A 16,317-nucleotide genomic window follows, 5' to 3' on the forward strand; every position below is an offset into this window, starting at 1 on the left:
CTGGCCCACAGCCCTCCGGCCTCCTCCTCCGTGATGTCTCCAGGCACTGACTTCACCGCGAGATTCCGAGTATTCTGAAGTGTCGCTATGAGCTTGGGCTGTGGCCGCAGCAGTCACTCCTCGCTGTGCATGAGGCCTGAAATTAGATGCCAGCCACGTCCCTGTTCTTTCTTCCTCCTTCGGTCATCCAAAGGCCCAAGTCATGTAGCTACTTGTCACACCGCACCACATGGGGGCTTTTTACCAGCCAAAGAAAAACAAGCAAGATTTAAATGATCAGAAGGATTTTGAGGCAATTCTCTCAAGGGCTTGCCCCCTCCAAGGCCCACAGAAGAATTAGCCAGAAATCAGAGAGAGAAGGTGGAACAGCGGGGCCAGTCCAGCCTGCCTCCAGCCCAGGGCCCCTGGCACGCTGCCCAGGTAGTTGAAAAATCGCAGGTGATGGGATTTCCCCCCTTTTTCCTGGGGAGACTGCTTGAGGAGCCAGGGTTTGCATGACAGGCACTTTGGTTGCGGGCAGCTGCCTCCTGCTTCTTTCCCGGCCTGGTCCGACAACCCCCAGGTGCCTCTGCAACCAGGTGAGTCGCCGCCGCACCATCTCAAGTGTCCCTTCTCCACACAGCCCTCTGGCACGGAGGCTGAGCTAATAAGCCAGAGAGACTCAGCGCCTCTAATCTTTGCTTATAAGTCACTCTATCTACTCCATTAATCCCCCTTATCGACACTCCTCGGGCCTCCGGGGAGTCTCCACCTCAGTCTGGCTCTGCGTTGCTCCAGGCTGCAGACAAGTCTTTCAGAGCCGGGGCTCCTGGTTTTGGTTCTCAGCCTCCTCTCTTGGCGAGCGTGTCCTGCGTTACCCCCGACTCCACCTGACGCCCCACTCGCACCGGGGGTGGGCAAGGCTGGCAGCCGACGTGAGGAAATCCATGCAGCACAGAGGGCGTGTCCCAGTGCAGGTGACTGTCCCCAGCACAGCGTTCATCTCCACGCAAGGGAAGAAACAAAGGCCACGAGGCCTGTGGCAGGGCCGTGGCCGGGCCGTGGCAGGGCTGCCACCACTCTGCCCATGTGGGGACACAGTCCTCTTTCCGAATGAGCGCTCAGCTGCCCCCGGGCATGCTCATCAGAGCGGGTGAAGGGAGCCAGAGAAGGAAACCAGGACGAGGCCCTGAGGACCCGCTGGCCCCCAAAGAAAGGGCAGGCTCGTCCCCTTTGGCATCAGGGGCAACACCGCAGCTGACAACCCCCTCCCGCGGGTTTGTTTAAATAAATGCCTCCAGGATGCTTGGTGCAAAAGCCTCTACACTAGGGCATCTACAAAACCCTGCTGGGATTAAGCCCTGATGATGTAAAAGAAACCGGGTGTCCCAGCACACGGGGCACTTGCAGAGGCAGCATGAGGCTGGCCGAGACCCACGCCCCCTCGGCTGTGCTCCCTGGGGACAGCCCGGCGGCGCTGGCCTTCCACTGCTGTCCAGCGGTTCCCAGAGGCTTCACCTGTGCAAAAAGGTGAGTGTTTCCCAGGGAGGTGGGAGGAACGTTCCCTGCTCTTAGAACCCTACAGGCACCACACTGAAGTCCAGCCTCCAGCCCAGGACCAGCCCATCACAGGCCCCTCTTGCCTGTCCGAGGACCTGCAGCTCCTCAGGCCAACGGAAGACCCTACCCTCGCTCCTGATCCGGCTCTGTTCTCTCCCTGCCCTATTTCTGCAACCACCGCACCCACTGCTGGGAATGCCGCTCGCACCCCACCTGTCCAGCAAATACTGACCACGTGAAAGCGCAGCTCAAGCGCTGCCCGCTTCCAGGGGCACCAGCCGCGCCGGGCGAGAGAGCAGGTCTTTCAGGATCACACGTGGTGACTGCAAGGCTACCTTCCTCCACGTGACTCACGACGACCAGGATATCTCCCCCAGCCCGGCGTCCACCAGCGCCCCACCCAGCAACGTCAAAGGAGTGTCTGTGGGCAGCGCACTCAGGAGGCGAACCGGCAGGGAAGCAGCCTCGGCGCTCAGTGCCCCCCATCTGGATAGTGGTGGTGTCACGGACCCTTGGCCTGCAAGGCTGAGCTGACAACTCCCGCTCTCAGCCCACAGCAATGCCTGTGAGACCCGCAGACCCGCCGCTCTGCCTGTGATGACATCCCACACGTGTTTCTGCCACTTTTGCCTAAACCTCTTTGCAATTATTCAATTGTTCTGCGGTCATATTTCTCTTTTAGCCTTAAAAATTTTGTAAGCATAATGCTAAGAACTTTCACCTCTTATGTCGATGGAAGTTATGCCCCATCTTGCCAGCAAAGTCATCATCTTCCAGGCACAGAACTGCTCAGACCAGCATTGAACCCGGCAGCCCCCTGCTACAGGGCAGAACACAGAGCCTCGGGAGCTCACGGGAGGGCCACCCCTAAATCTCCCCACGCGCCTTGGGCCCCAAGCCGACCCAACACCTGCTTCTCCCTCCATGGGTGTCTTTGTCTTCTCCCACAAAGCACAGGCTGTGGGGCTAGGGTGCCCACAATGAAATCCCTGCTGGGGAGCCTCGGGCAAGTTACTTAACCTCTCTGTGCCTCACACGCCTCTTTTATAAAATATATATAATCGTGATATATTTCCATTTTATATATCTACGGCCGACCTTCCTGGCACTGGTACAGGGGCAGTGGTGGGTGGGGATGGGGGCTGTGGGCACCTAGAACAGCCCTTTCCACACGACGCCTCACCTTGACGCTGACATTTCCGACCCAGCCGTCCTGCCTCTGTGCTTACCACTCATATTACAGGGGAGTTTTGTCAACGAGGAGCCTCTCCACTAGAATGGAAGCTCCCTGGAGGTAGGGTCCACATCGAGGTCAGTTTTAATTTCCCCACAGCCCAGCAGACAGAGTTGCTCGATCAACACTTATCCAGCAACCAAATATTAAACCCAAGAATGGCTTCTGGAGGTCAAAGAAATGGCCCTCAGGAGGCCTCCTAATGAGGGCAAGAGTTCGGTACGTGCAGTTATGTTAATAAACACCGGTCTCAGGCCTATTAACCCGCACTGCACAGCAGGTATGGATCAGCCCAGCTTACGGGCTGGCCCCTGAAATTGACATGTGCAATGGGATGGGAAGTCAGACAGCTCTAGTGTGAAATAGGCTAGACGGGTCGTGGGGCGATAGGGACCGGCATGTGGCGCGACGGACTAAATGATCTCCGTGCTTGGAATCAAGCTAGACTCTGCCAGGGGCCCTCTGTCACACGGGAGCCAGGCGCAGGCTTTCACTGAACCCTATTAGGCCCGTTCTGGAAAGTCCCAGATAACTGACTTTCTCCATTTCACAGAGAAGGAATCTTCAAAGGGACAAGCGTCCGCAACAGTGATACAAACAGGAGGAATGCTATTTGCACAGCACTTTGCAGATAATCCTGAAAAGCCATCCTTGACAGCAGCGTCGCTACGCCCATGTCCCAGCAGGAAGTAAGGCATGGACGGCCGGTCGGTCACGCAAAACTGCACAGGTGTGTCGGGGCAGAGGACGAGCTCCAGTCTCCAGATTCCTGCTGTCATTCTCTGGTCCCCACCCCCCCACCCCCAAAGGACGGGGCTAGAACACACACGCAGGGCCACAGCAGCCTGCACAGTCTGCGCAGCCCTTTAGCACCGGCGGGGTGGAAGGCCAACGGCCTCTCGTCTGCAAAGAACAAACAACAAGCAAACCTTAAGTCCAGATACTCAAGGTTCACTTTTTTACTGACAATAAGGTGGGGGCCATATTCACAAAATGCATCCTCAACCATTCGTTAGAGGTCAGTTCTGAAATTTATCCTATAGAGCTATTTTAATTTCTCTCTCAGAGATCATTTTAGCAGCAAAAACTCATATAGCCCTTGCTCCAGGCCAGTACTCTCAAGAGCACTTCACATAGATTAAGACTTTGAGGGCCTCCCTGGTGGCGCAAGGTTTAAGACGCAACCTATGAAGCTGTCTGCAGCCACTGCAGCACGAGTTCGATCCCTGGCCAAGGAACAATCCACATGGCGCAGCAGACCTCTCCTGCCTCGCCCGCTGCTCCCCTCAGCAGTGTACATCAGTCAGTCTGCCTGTTCTGTTCCCCACTCTGTCTCTGGTGAATCCTCTCACCCCCTCACACCTCTAGCCTGTACCCCAATTCTTGTGTGCATGAATAAATAGATCTTTAAAAAAAAAAGACTTTGAGTGCTCAGAGCGCCATAAGGAAGGTTCTGTATGGCCTACTGTATCTCTCTCTCTCTCTCTCTCTCTCTCTCTCTCACACACACACACACACACACACAGAGCACTATTTTATAACTTGGGATACCATCAGTGAACAAATTAAACCACGCCCCTTCCCTTAGGCTAGAAGTAACTAGTTACTGGTAACTAGACAGTTTGGCTCCAGAATCTGGGGTTCTTTTTTTTTTTAAAGATATATTTTATTTATACAAGAGCCGGGGTATAAGCCAGATATGTGGAAGGGTGAGAGGATTCACCAGAGACAGAGCGGGGAACAGAACAGGCAGACTGAAGAAACACACTGCTGAGGGGAGCAGTGCACGAGACAGGAGAGGTCTGCTTGCCATGTGGGTTGCTCCAAGGCCGGTGGGGATCGAACCAGCACTGCAGAGGCTGTGGACAGCTTCACAGCACCGTGCCCAACCGCCTACGCCACCAGGGAAGCCCCAGAATCTGGGTTCTTAACCCTTAATTCCTCCTTGCAAGGTGTCCTGATCTGTCCCAAGGTGTCCACGGCCCAGATCAGATGGCAGAGAGACAGTCGCCACCTTCATGGGGCACAGCCCCAGGCAAGTAGACCCAGTGATTTTGCCCCCCAGGCACCATTAGCTGAAACATATTCGGGGATGGGTCTGAGAGCCAAGGAAGTGGGGTGAGGGGTGCAGGGGTGCCCCACAGCCCCACCCTACCTGTGGTAGAGTGAATGTCATCTGCCCTCAGTTCTCAGGAGCCCAGCCCCACCTAGGAATCGGGCGACAGCCTTAGGTGGGTTCGCCAGTGGCTGACGTCTACTAGCAGTGGCTCTGTCTGCTAACTTCATTCTGGCTCAGCTGGGCACGTCTCCCAGTGCCCCGCCTTCTGCTTTAAAAAAAAAAAATCCAAGTAATCTGACTCAGGCCCAGCCCTGGTCCAGCACTGACTCCTAAATCCCCAAAGCCTAATTACTCACGATGGTGGTGGTAATCTTAGGAGGTGTTTGTTTTCTCTCTCCCTCGGACAGCCAATGAGCGAGGCGCGCTGGTTGCTAGTAAGCTCTGCCCCAGGTCCAGGAGATGCTGCTGCAATTTCTCAGGGAGCACTTTCACACGCGCTGTGCCACCTGCTGAGAATGACCTTCCTCGGCTGCCACCTGCCCGTTGGGGCTGGGCTCAGAGGTCATCTCCAGGGAGGACACCCTTATGCTGACCCACCACGCTCTGACTCCCCCGTCTGCTGTGAGCCAGCTTCAGAGCCTAGTACGGTGCAGGCGACGCACACACTCAGAAGGACATGTTGCATTTAATTTCTCAGCAATTACTAGGCGATCTAGGGCTGCAGCCTGGGACGAGTAGTCCTCGCCGTCCGCAGGGGACCAGTGCTGGGCTGAGTGCTCGCCCTCAAGTCCCAGCCACAGTGACTTACTGCTCCTTCCCAAGGGGCACAATCCTGGTCTTTCAGGAAAAACCATTAACTCCTTCTGGCAGATGGATCTTTCTTTTTTAGTACAATGCTATGCTCCGATGGCCTCTTCAATAATGGACAGTGTTTAATAAAAACGTCCCTCCTTAAGCACTCAGCTTTTCTGGTGCGTGGAACGGCGAGATCTCTGCTACCCCAGGCAACACATGGCAATGCCTAATGAGTTCCATTTTTAACTCGGGGAGGAACGTTCCTCGGAGTTCAAGAGGAAGCCGAGTGGGCGCTCTTGATCACAGGAGGCCCGCGTGGCATCATGAGGCGAGAATCTGGAAGTCAGGAGGTAGCAGATGGCCCAGTAAGGAGGAGCGATTGCTAGCAGATGGCCCTGATACTTAGGATAAGGCAAAAAGAACTTTTGATTGCAAACAAATCGGTATTAGAGACATACCAAGAAGCAGGGCCCAGCAGCTGTGGGCTGATGTGATGGACAGGAGCTGCCGCCACTCAGGGGGACACCACACAGTGACGGTGCTGGGCGCCACAGGGGCGTCTTCATCTCAAAACTGGCTCTTCCTATCCTGCTTATTAGTGATTATGGACAAGGAGATGGGCTCATAGTCCAAACCATCCAAATGAAAAGGTACATCTCCACAGGGATCTGCGTGACAGTGACGCTGTTCTGTACAGTATTATAACATGGAGGCAAAAGTCATCGAATCTAAAGACAGGACTCCTACTGGATGCGGTGGACTTTAGTTAATGATAATGTCTCAGGGCCTCCCTGGTGCCACAAGAGTTAAAGCTTCAGCACTATAAAGCTACTAGCAGCTACTGCTGTATGAGTTTGATCCCCGGCCAGGGAGCTACCCACAGGGCACAGCAGACCTCTCCTGCCTCCCCGCTGCTCCCCTCAGCAGTGTGTTTCAGTGGATCTGCCTGTTCTCCCCACTCTGTCTCTGGTGAATCCTCTCACCCCACGCCACCCCCCACACCTCTGGCCTGTACCCCAGTTCATGTATACACAAATAAATAAAAATAAAGTCTTAAAAAATAACAATGTCTCAGTATTGGCTTATCAGTTGCAACAGGTGCATCACACACGCAAGATGCTAATACAGAGAGATCTGGGGAGGAGGTGGCGGAGCCAGGGGGAATAACACAGGAATTCTGTATTTTCTGCTCCATTTTTTCTGTAAACCTAAAACTGCTCGAAGAAAATCAAGTCTATTAAGCGGAAATAAGCACACACAGTTGGCTCTGCTGCTGGCTCCCTGGTGACCTTGGATGAGTTACTTGATCTCTCTGGGCTTCCTCATCTGCAAAATGGGGACATCCTGCAGCACCTACATAAGAGCTGGTTGTGAGAACCAAGTAAGTTACTGCTTGGAATCTGCCCAGTCCTGGGACATTGCCTTTGGCCGTGACTACACTGACGTAGCTGCCCCATGTGCCCGCCAGGCCCTGAGCGCTTCAGGAGCGCTTCCCTGTGCCATGCACTTCAAGACCTACAGCCCCCCAGTGAGGTAGGTTGGGACGTCCGCTCCCTCTGTTTACAAAAGCTCAAACTCAGATTTACAAACTGAGATCATGTTGACCTGCTCAGGGTCCCACGGCTGTCCGTAAGGGAGGGTCGGGATTTAAACCCACACACCTGTCTTCACCACGAAACTGCCACCTCCAAGAGGAAGGCGTTGGCCCTTGCTGGGACAGGAACCTTTTCTGGCTGCAGGTCATCCCTGTGCTTATCCAGGACCACCTCGTTTTGTTGAGAAAAGTGAGAGAGAAAGGGGCTGCGGGGAAGTGGACAAACGCCAGGCAGGATCTTCGCAGAACTGATACTAAAACCCAGACCTGCCACCCTACTTGAGCCCCGTATGTAACATCCTCAGCCTCCACCCCAAAAAGGCAGAGTAAGCAACGGGGGAGAATAGCTATCTGTGATCGGGTGGGTGGCTCCCCAGCCTATCACTGCCCGGGGTGGTTAACGATGCTTTTCCCCTGAAGCTGCAGCTCTCTGGAGGTTGCCCTGCCCAGAAGACCCCTCCCCGGCCTGACCGCTTGCCCCAGGGGCCTGGGGGAGGAGCTGAACTGTGGTCCACCCTGTGCAGGGTAAGTTCAGCCCTTGCTTTTCCAAGGCAGTCTTGCTTTTATGTAACAACTTGAAGACTTGGGATGTGTGACTTGTCTCTGAGCCTGGTGGAGCCGCATCTGAACAGACGCATCTGAACAGACGCTCCTTCAGAGCCCAGATGCCTCGTCATGTCGCCGGTACCACCTCACCTCCACGCCCACATGTCCTGATGTACTTTTGCAGCTCTAGGTCCCTCCTCCTACTTGTGCTTTCTCGTGCTTTCTGCACCTCTGCTCCCCGCACAGGGGCGCCCACAGAGAGACCCACGGCAGTGAGTGCCTGCCATGCTCTCATCTCCTCCCAGCCCAGCTCCTGCGCGTGGGACCCCGCCTGCTCGCCTCCCACCATGGCCTTCACATCAGCCCCATACGGAACACAGTAAGGGTAGAATGGAGGCAGGTTGACCCAGAGATCTCCCACCTAGGGGGTGCATCCAGCCCCTCTGCTCTGAAAAGCTAGAGGCCACCTGCATCTTCAGATCTCTCTGAAACACCCCTTAATCAGTCCCTTCTCCATCCTTCACTGGTGTGGACTGAATGTCTGCATCTCCTCAAAAGTCCTATGTCGAAGTACTAAATCCCCAATTACAGGCGCACCCTGGGCAGAGCAGGGACTGAGGCCCAGACCACCACAATAAGCCCATGTGGTGGGCTTATAAGCCAAATTGAGTCATGCAAGTTTTTTGGTTTCCCGGTGCATATAAACCCGTGTTTCCACAGTCTGCTGGTGTGAAAGAGTTACATCTAAAATAAACAATGAAAAAAACGCTTTAGCGAAAAAACGCTATTGCTAAAAATGGTAACCATCATTGAAGCCTAATCTTTTTGCTGGTGGAAAAACAAATAAATAAACAAAAATAACACCGTATCTTGGAGTGCAGTAAAGCAAAGCACATTAAACCAGGTTGTGCTGGTAATGGGAGCTGGTGATGGGTTATGAGGGTGGGGCTCTGGTCTGATGGGATTAGCGGCCTTCTAAGGAGAGAGCATGTTCTCACTCATTCACCCGGCAGAGAAGACACAGCCATTCTGCAAGCCAGGGAGAGAGCCCTCAAGAGAACCTAGCCAGGCTACCACCCTCAGCTCAGACTTCCAGCCTCCAGACTGTGGACAAGTACATTTCTGTTGTCTGAGCCCCCAGTCCATGATATCTTGTTCCTGCCACCCAAGTTAATACACAGAGCCTCCGGGCATTTGATAAGACATACATGAAAGCTGAAAGCCAAACACGACAAAGCAAATCCCTCCAAATTCACCAGGGAGGTAGAGCCTCTCCTCTCCTTTCTAAACATCATCTTGGGATGTTGGGAACCCTGACAAACAGGATGACACAGACCACTTACTGGCTCTCCAGTACCGGGGAAAGGCAGGTAAGCATGGGGGAGGTCAGGGCCACCCCAGCGAAACACCCAAAATGGAAATGAACACAATAGACAAGAAACAGTCTTGCTACTTAAAGGTAAGTCTGACAAGGCAAGCCACCCTCCAGCCTCCTAAATCTTCAAAAATAAAAGTCAAAACAAGAAATTGACTTCCAGAAAAGAAAAAGGTATTTATTTCTTAACCTGTTCTCCTAAAATTCAATTGGCAGGGCTTTTCCAGGACCTACTACACCCAGGCATTGCGTTATCTCTGGGCTAAGCAGGTATGAATGTAATCATGAAAATGGAAGCCGGTGTGGGAGCATGTGTTATGTGCCAAGCACACGTGTGTGTAAGCACTTGATGAAGATTAACTCATTTAATTCTAACAACCCTGCAAGGTGGATGCAATTATCACTCCCATTTTACAGAAGGAAAAAGTGAAGCACACACATTGGTTGTAAAAAGCAACCCAGGTTTTCCCCTTCTTGCTGCAATGCCAAGAAACCTGCCATGGATGACCTGGTAAGGCATGGCTCCCAGAAGCGCAAAGAACTCTGGGGCAGGGCTTGTCCATTATGGGTTCTGATTTCAAGGGCTGGAGCTAGTCCAGGTATCTGTGTTTTGGGAAGTGGGTGTCGGGGAAGTAATTCGGTTTAGATGAAGTCAAAGGCTGGGGCCCCGTAATGGGATTAGTGCCCTTATAAGCACATCATGCTGTCTCTCACCACAGGAGCACACCGTGAGAAGCAGCTGTCTGCAGGCCAGGGAGCAGGTCCTCACCAGGGACAGGTGGCCCACATCTTGATCTTGGGTTTCCCAGCCTCCAGCACTTGAGAAATAAATATCTGTTCTGTCAATGGTATTCTGTTATGACAGCCAAGCTCCGACATTATCAAGGGACTCTAAGTCACAGCCTCTCATTCTTATTTCCTGCCCTTTCAATAGAGGACCCACTCCCCTTTTTAGGGCTTGCTCTGCACAGACCATGAAATAAAGATCTGAGGCTTAGAAGCCCAGATCTTTAGGGGAAGATAAACTTGTGACTTTTCTGTAGACATCAGTAGTCAGAAATAAAGCAGATTCCTTTTAGTGTCCCCATATTGAACAAAGAAAACAAACTGGGGCCTCCCCAGTGGCATAGTGGGTTGAGCACCACACTGTGAAGCTGTCCACAGCCTCTGCAGCGCGGGTTCGATTCCCAGGTGGCCAGGGAGATTGCTACATGGCACGGCAGACCTCTCCTGTCACACCCGCTGCTCCCCCAGCAGTGTATTTCGTCAGTCTGCCTGTTCTGCTCCCCGCTCTGTCTCTGGTGTATCCTCTCATCCTCCCGCGCCTCTGACCTGTACTCTGTTTCTTATACAAATAAATAAAATCTTAAAAAAAAAAGAAACCAAACTGGTTTTCAGAAAAAGAAAAAAAAAAAGACACTGCTATGTTCAACCAAGTTTCAGTTTTCACTCAACATTCAAATACTCACTGAACTCTGACCAAGTGGCGGGCAGAGTCCTGGCGAGCGGCTCAGCCTCTGGCGAGCAGCTGACCTGCCGAGGGGTATCTCTAGGATGCAGGTTCTGATCCAGCAGGAGGTGTGGGGTAGGTCTGAGGCTCGACAGTCCTGACAAGCTCCTGGGTACAGGGCTCTGGCCTGGGGAGCCTCCGCTCTGGCTTCAGTTTGGAATTGCCTGGGGAACTTTTAAAGCACTGATTTCTGGGCCATATTCCAATAAAAGCAGACACTTTGGGGCATTTTTATGGCAATTCAGGTGATCCCAAGGTGCCGCCAGGGTTAGGAACCATTCTTCTGAGCACAGAGTAGGGAGCACAGTAGCCAGGGGCGGACGAACGACGAGCAAGTCACTGTCCTAAGAGCAACCCAGGATCACGGGACGGGGTGAGGAGGGGGCACTTCAGCTGAAACACATGAGATGGGCCCACCGCCAAGATCGGGGGAACTGACTTAGGGGGGCCATGTGACTCATAGCCAGGACAACTCTGGGGCATCTGCAGAAGCAGATCAGCCCCGGGCGCTGGGTCCCAGACTCGGGCGCCGCACTAGGCACCCTCCCACACGCGAGCACGGCCGGTGCGGAGACGGAGCAGCTGCGGCAACACACCCTTCACCTTCGCGCCCATGAGTTAAGTGACGGAGCCGACCAAGCCCCTCCTACTGACCCCAGCAGGGGGGTGTTTTCTGCCCTGCAGCGTGGGGCTGCTGACTGGGGGACTCTGCCACTCTGCGTCATGACAGAGTCTTCCCCGTGCCCGGGGCCTGTCTGCTGCGCTGGGCTGGGCCCCGCTGGAGGAGGAAGGGCTGCTGCTTACACGAGCCTCCTCCCCGCCAGGGCCGGACACCGCAGCTCACCTGCGCCATGGAATGGAATGACACGGAGGCAGGTGGGCTCAGGGCCTCAGGAGACCCTGGAAGTGGGCGCTCAGCCCCTCCGTGGCGGGGTGGGGCTGGCAGGCACGGGGTCTGGGGTCAGGGACACGCCCGCAGGCAAGGGACCTTGAGAAGTCACTCAACTTCCTAAGAAACTAAATGTGTTCTTTCTCTGGTTGTTTGATTGCAGAAAACACGAAGGATTAAAATGTTCAATAATCAAAACTCACTTCCAGCCACACCTTCTGAGTCCCACGGGGGGGGAAGGGCACCAGCCTGGACACGCCACGCGGGGCGCATGGAAACTCTTACTAGTGCAGAAGATCTTGTTTCTTCTCTCATCGAGGAGTGGGCGAGGGGGCACAGCCAGACTGCCCGCCAATGAGGACCGACGGCTCCTTAGTTGGTGGGGACACTGGCCAGACCCTGAAGACGCAGGGCAGCAATGGAGCACGGGAAAGCGCCATCCTGAGGAGCAGGCGCCGTCCAAGCTGACACACCCAGACTAGACGCCACAGAAGTTCTGGGAGGAGGAGAGAGCCAGGCCGAGAGAGGGGTGCCAGCAAGCTGGAGATCAGGCCACATGCACTAAACTTGATTCTTTACCCAGAATAGCAAAATGTTCCCTGCAAGTGGTGCAAATTCCAGCATCTGAGGACTCAGAAGTGCGAGGAGGGACCCCAACATTAGCCCGGGCCTCACACATGTTGACGGTCAGCAGGGACATCCCCCACTTCCGGCTGATGAAAGGTGTGCTGGGGTGGGGGGTCGACGCAGGCACTGCAGGGTCGCTATGACAGAGGGATTCCCAGAGACAAGTGGTGCAAAGTCTTCAGGGAACCCCAGCGGCTTCTCTGCCAGCCCGCGCCTGCCCACCTTCAAGGCGCCAGGTACTTAAAAGAAGGAAGTGGACGGCGTGGGAAACAGGCTTTGGGGGAAGGCCCTGGCCTCGAGCACATGGAAGCAACCACAGAGTGTGGCCCCATAGGCCTATGTTCCAGTGTCAGCTTCCCCACTTACAGGTTTTATGATATGGAGCAACTTCCGCGTCCTTTCTAGACCTTTCCTGACCCATCAATGGCAGATAAGGCCTCCAGAGGAAAATAGGACACATGAACGCCCCCCTTTCAATCCTGCCCTGCTGCTGGGGGTCTCCGTTTCCTTTCACACATGGCGGCATTCGGGGCAGCACCAGATTCTCCCAATAACCCTGGAGCTGGCAGGGACTACCCCACCCATTGCACAGGTGAGAAAACAGAGACCTAAGAAAGCTGATGTGATTGACAGGAATTCAGCGGGAAGCTAAGCGGTGCCCGACTATAGTAAAATACCTATTGTAATAAAGCCTCATTGTTCCCAAAGGGCTTTTAAAAACACTGTCCCACTGGATCCTTCTCACAGAGACCCCCAAGGGCTGGGTCCAGAGCTGACGCAGTGCAGGGCTGCCCTACGTGAGGCCTGGGCAGCTTCTGTTCGCCCCACTGCACGCTGGCGTGCCACCCTGACAACCTCCTTCACCCATTTAAGCCAGACCTGCTCGTGGCCGGAAGACAGACGAGATGTAGCATCTGGTCCCCGCGACTCCCTTGAGATGTTGAAGAGGGACATGGGGGCTGTCTCCAGGCAAGCTGAAGTCATTTCCCAAACTAAAAGGACACCCCACGAACTCCCACTCCAGAGAAGGGGCCCCAGCACCCCACACGAGCAGCCCCTGCTGCTGCTGTGGTGCGTGGAGGAGACCCAGGCACGCTGTCCCGAAGAGCCTCCTGCCGGAGTGGCTGCATGTCCTGCCCCTAGAGTGCCATCAGCTGGGCATCGTGAGCAACAGGGCAAGAGCCACCCCCACCACAGCCAACAAGCATCAGGACTGCGGAGAAACACTTTGCCTTTAGAAGCATTGTGAGAAGAAGATGAAATTTTAAAACTCTTGACTGTGACCTTTTCAATTGTTGGATAAAAGAAAGTACTTGAGTTGCTTAGCAGCACCGCTGATTAAGGCCTGTTCATTACCTCCCGAGGCCTTGGCAGCCACCCCTGCCCACTCAGGTTCGTCAAGCCACCACTCAGGCTTAACTGTCCACCTAAGCAACGTCTCCAGGCCACATGCAGCGTGGGGGGCGGGGAGAATCGATTTCTTACCAGGATCTGTGCAGTTCTTAGATGCCTGAGTCCCATTCACAGGTGCCATCAGCCTTCTGCTTCTCCATGCGTCTGGCAGGACACGTTTGCTGGTAGACATTGTTTTGTGCCCTGGATTGGAAAACAAGGCCCAGACACCGTGAGGTCCAGGCAGTGCCTGTGTTCTCACAGCGACCTCACATATGTGTCTAGCTCTGCCAGCGGCAGCCCTGTTTGATTTACAGTCACCTGCAGGGAGTGTTACAAGGGTGGGAAGCACAGTCTCACCTGCTGACATTACACAGTCACGTTTCCCAGATCTAGCTCATTGTTTCTGGTGCGGCACGTGACGTGGCATCGGCCAAGACTGGCGCAACGAAGGGCGATCGTTAAGCTCTGGCCCAGTAAACGTGCGCAGGTGTCTCTGCCCTGCAGGAACTACAGGTGGACAGTCAGCCAGCAAGCCAGGAGGCGGCTGATGGGGTACGGACCGGCTTCTCGCCCTTGAATGTGTACACAATCGCCCGGGGACCTTGTTAAAATGCAGATTCTGATTCAGGAGATCTGGGCTGGGACCTGAATTCTGCACTAACAAGCTCCCAGGTGATGCTGATGCTGCGAGTTGAAGGGCCATCCTGAGTGGCGAGGGAGATCACCCGCGCGGACGCCAGCCACCAAGCATAAACTCCGAAAGGTAATTCCTGGTCTAGCAAATAAAAACGATCCTCACTTAAGACCTTCAGAGTATTCCTTTACCTCTCTCTCCAGTGCACACGGCTCCAGCCGGTAATAATCTCCCGTCTACAGAGCTGACACCCAAGAGCCTCTAGGTATTTTGTTATTTCTGGTGTGTAACTGAAGGGGGAAAACACACCGACTTGCCCCACTGCAAAGGCGTCCAGCACGACGATGCGCCAGGAAGCTTTCTGGGTTTCTGTTGTAAAGAGTCACTTTTTAACCTTATATTCTCCAGCCACACAGCTTGAGTTCTGACGGGCTGTACGTTTTTAAATTTAATCAAGTTCCATGTGCCTTTTACCTATCATCATAAATCCTCTCCCCACCGTCCCTTTGGACGGCTCAAGAAGGCACCCACTTTCTCTCCATGTCCATGTCGCTAAATCACCTGCATTTCTTTCACATTTTAAATGTGAAGAACTAGATGGTCCCCAGAATCCACCTAGGAAGGGGAATGTCAACCAAGTAAATGTCTTCCGAGGACTCCTCCGGGCTCCTATCACCCTCCCCCAGCCGCCCCCCCAAAACCCCCCAATCTTCTTTGTAAGTTTCTTCTTCTGGCCACTTCAGATCACCCTACACTAAGCAGCTCCCAAAGTCCCTGGGTCCCTTCTCGGGCGCAGGACTGAGGCTCGCGGCTGCGGACACCGCGTCCCCCGAGCACCCGTGGGCGCGAGCAGGAGTTGGGAGAAGCGATGCCGAGACACGGCAGCCACCCCCCATTTTCAGGGCTGTCAGGACGCGCGGGCACCTCCGGGCCTGGGCGGGGGCCAGCGAGGGGCGAGACGCAGCGTCCTCAGCCCGGGCTCCCGGGCTCCGGGGAGGCGCGCCCCAGCCTCCCCCCGCCCCGCGCCCCCGGACGGCGGCGCCCAGCTCGCGCGCCCAGGCCAGGGGGACCCGCGGCGGCCCCGCGCCCCGGACAGAGCCCGCACCGAGCGGCCGGCGCCCGGCTCTCGTCTCGGTAACGCAGACCCGCGCCGCGCCCCGGCCCCCGGGGGCCGCGCAGCTCCGGGGAGCAGGCGCCAGGCGCGCGCGTCGGGGTCGGAGCTCCCGGGGGGCCCCGCCTGCCCGCCCGGCGCGGGGCCCGGGGCGCCCCCGGGGAAGGGGGGACGCACCTCGGGGCCGCCTCGCGGGTCCCGCCAGCCCCCCACCCGGCCGCGGGCACCTACCCGAGCTCCCCAGGAGGCCGGCGGCGCAGCTCGCCAGGGCCAGCGCCGCGCACACGAGGCCGACCTGGCGCGGCAGCATCTCCCGCCGCCGGCGAACTTTGCGCGGCCGGAGGGGCCCGCGGGGCGCCATCCCGGCGCGGCCGCCGGAGTGGGGGGGCTTCGGCGCCCCGGCGCGATCTGCGGGCGCGGCGCGGAGGCTGCAGCCGGCGCGAGGCTCGGGGACGGGCTCCGGGCTCGGCTACCGCCTCATGCCGCGGGGGGCGGCGGGCGGGGGCCGGCGGGGGCGCCGGGGCTCAGGGTCCCGCGCGCGGGGGGCGCGCTCCGCGCTCCATGGCTCCCGCGAGGAGGGGCGCGGCGGCGGGGTCTCCTGGCCGGCGGCGGGTCGGGCCCCCCGGCTCTCAGCGCCGCCCCGCGCGCGCCCGCCGCATCCTCCGGCAAGTCCGGCGGCGGCCCCGGCCCGGACGCGCCGCTGCCTCCCGACCGCGGCGCCGGCGAGGGGGGCGCGCGGGGCGCGGAGCTGGAGCCTGGCCGCGGGGCACCGACGTCGGCCTCCGGGGGGCCGGCGCGCCTCGGAACTTTCTCTCGCGCTGCCGGCGCCTGCGTCTGCGAGGCCGGGCGCCTCCCTGCGCCTCCCGCCCGCCCGCGCCCGCCCCCGGCACGTGTGCTCCTCCCCGGGGGCGCCCCCGCGGCGCGCTCCTCCCCCGCGCGCGAGGCTCGGCTGGTGACCCACGGCGCCGCCCCCCGCGCCCCCCGCTCGCCGCTGCCCCCGGGCCGCCCG

The 16,317-nt window shown here is 56.6% G+C and overlaps 1 protein-coding gene across 2 annotated transcripts in view; it reads right to left on the reverse strand.

The window, feature by feature from the left end:
• SLC24A4 (solute carrier family 24 member 4) overlaps positions 1-15,754 on the reverse strand; it is a gene marked incomplete at its 3' end in the record, with an annotated part of 124,196 nt that extends 108,442 nt beyond the window's left edge. For both annotated transcript variants that reach the window (XM_084240071.1, XM_084240070.1), the window contains exons 1-2: positions 15,540-15,754; positions 13,654-13,764 (exon numbers count right to left, since the gene is read on the reverse strand). In XM_084240071.1, the coding sequence (XP_084096197.1) occupies positions 13,654-13,764; positions 15,540-15,669 (241 nt within the window). In that variant the 5' untranslated portion in view covers positions 15,670-15,754. The remainder of the gene's footprint in view (positions 1-13,653; positions 13,765-15,539) is intronic.
• Positions 15,755-16,317: the final 563 nt, after the last annotated feature.

The sequence above is a fragment of the Talpa europaea genome (genome assembly GCF_964194135.1).
Source record: "Talpa europaea genome assembly, chromosome: 8".
NCBI classification, from domain to species: domain Eukaryota; kingdom Metazoa; phylum Chordata; class Mammalia; order Eulipotyphla; family Talpidae; genus Talpa; species Talpa europaea.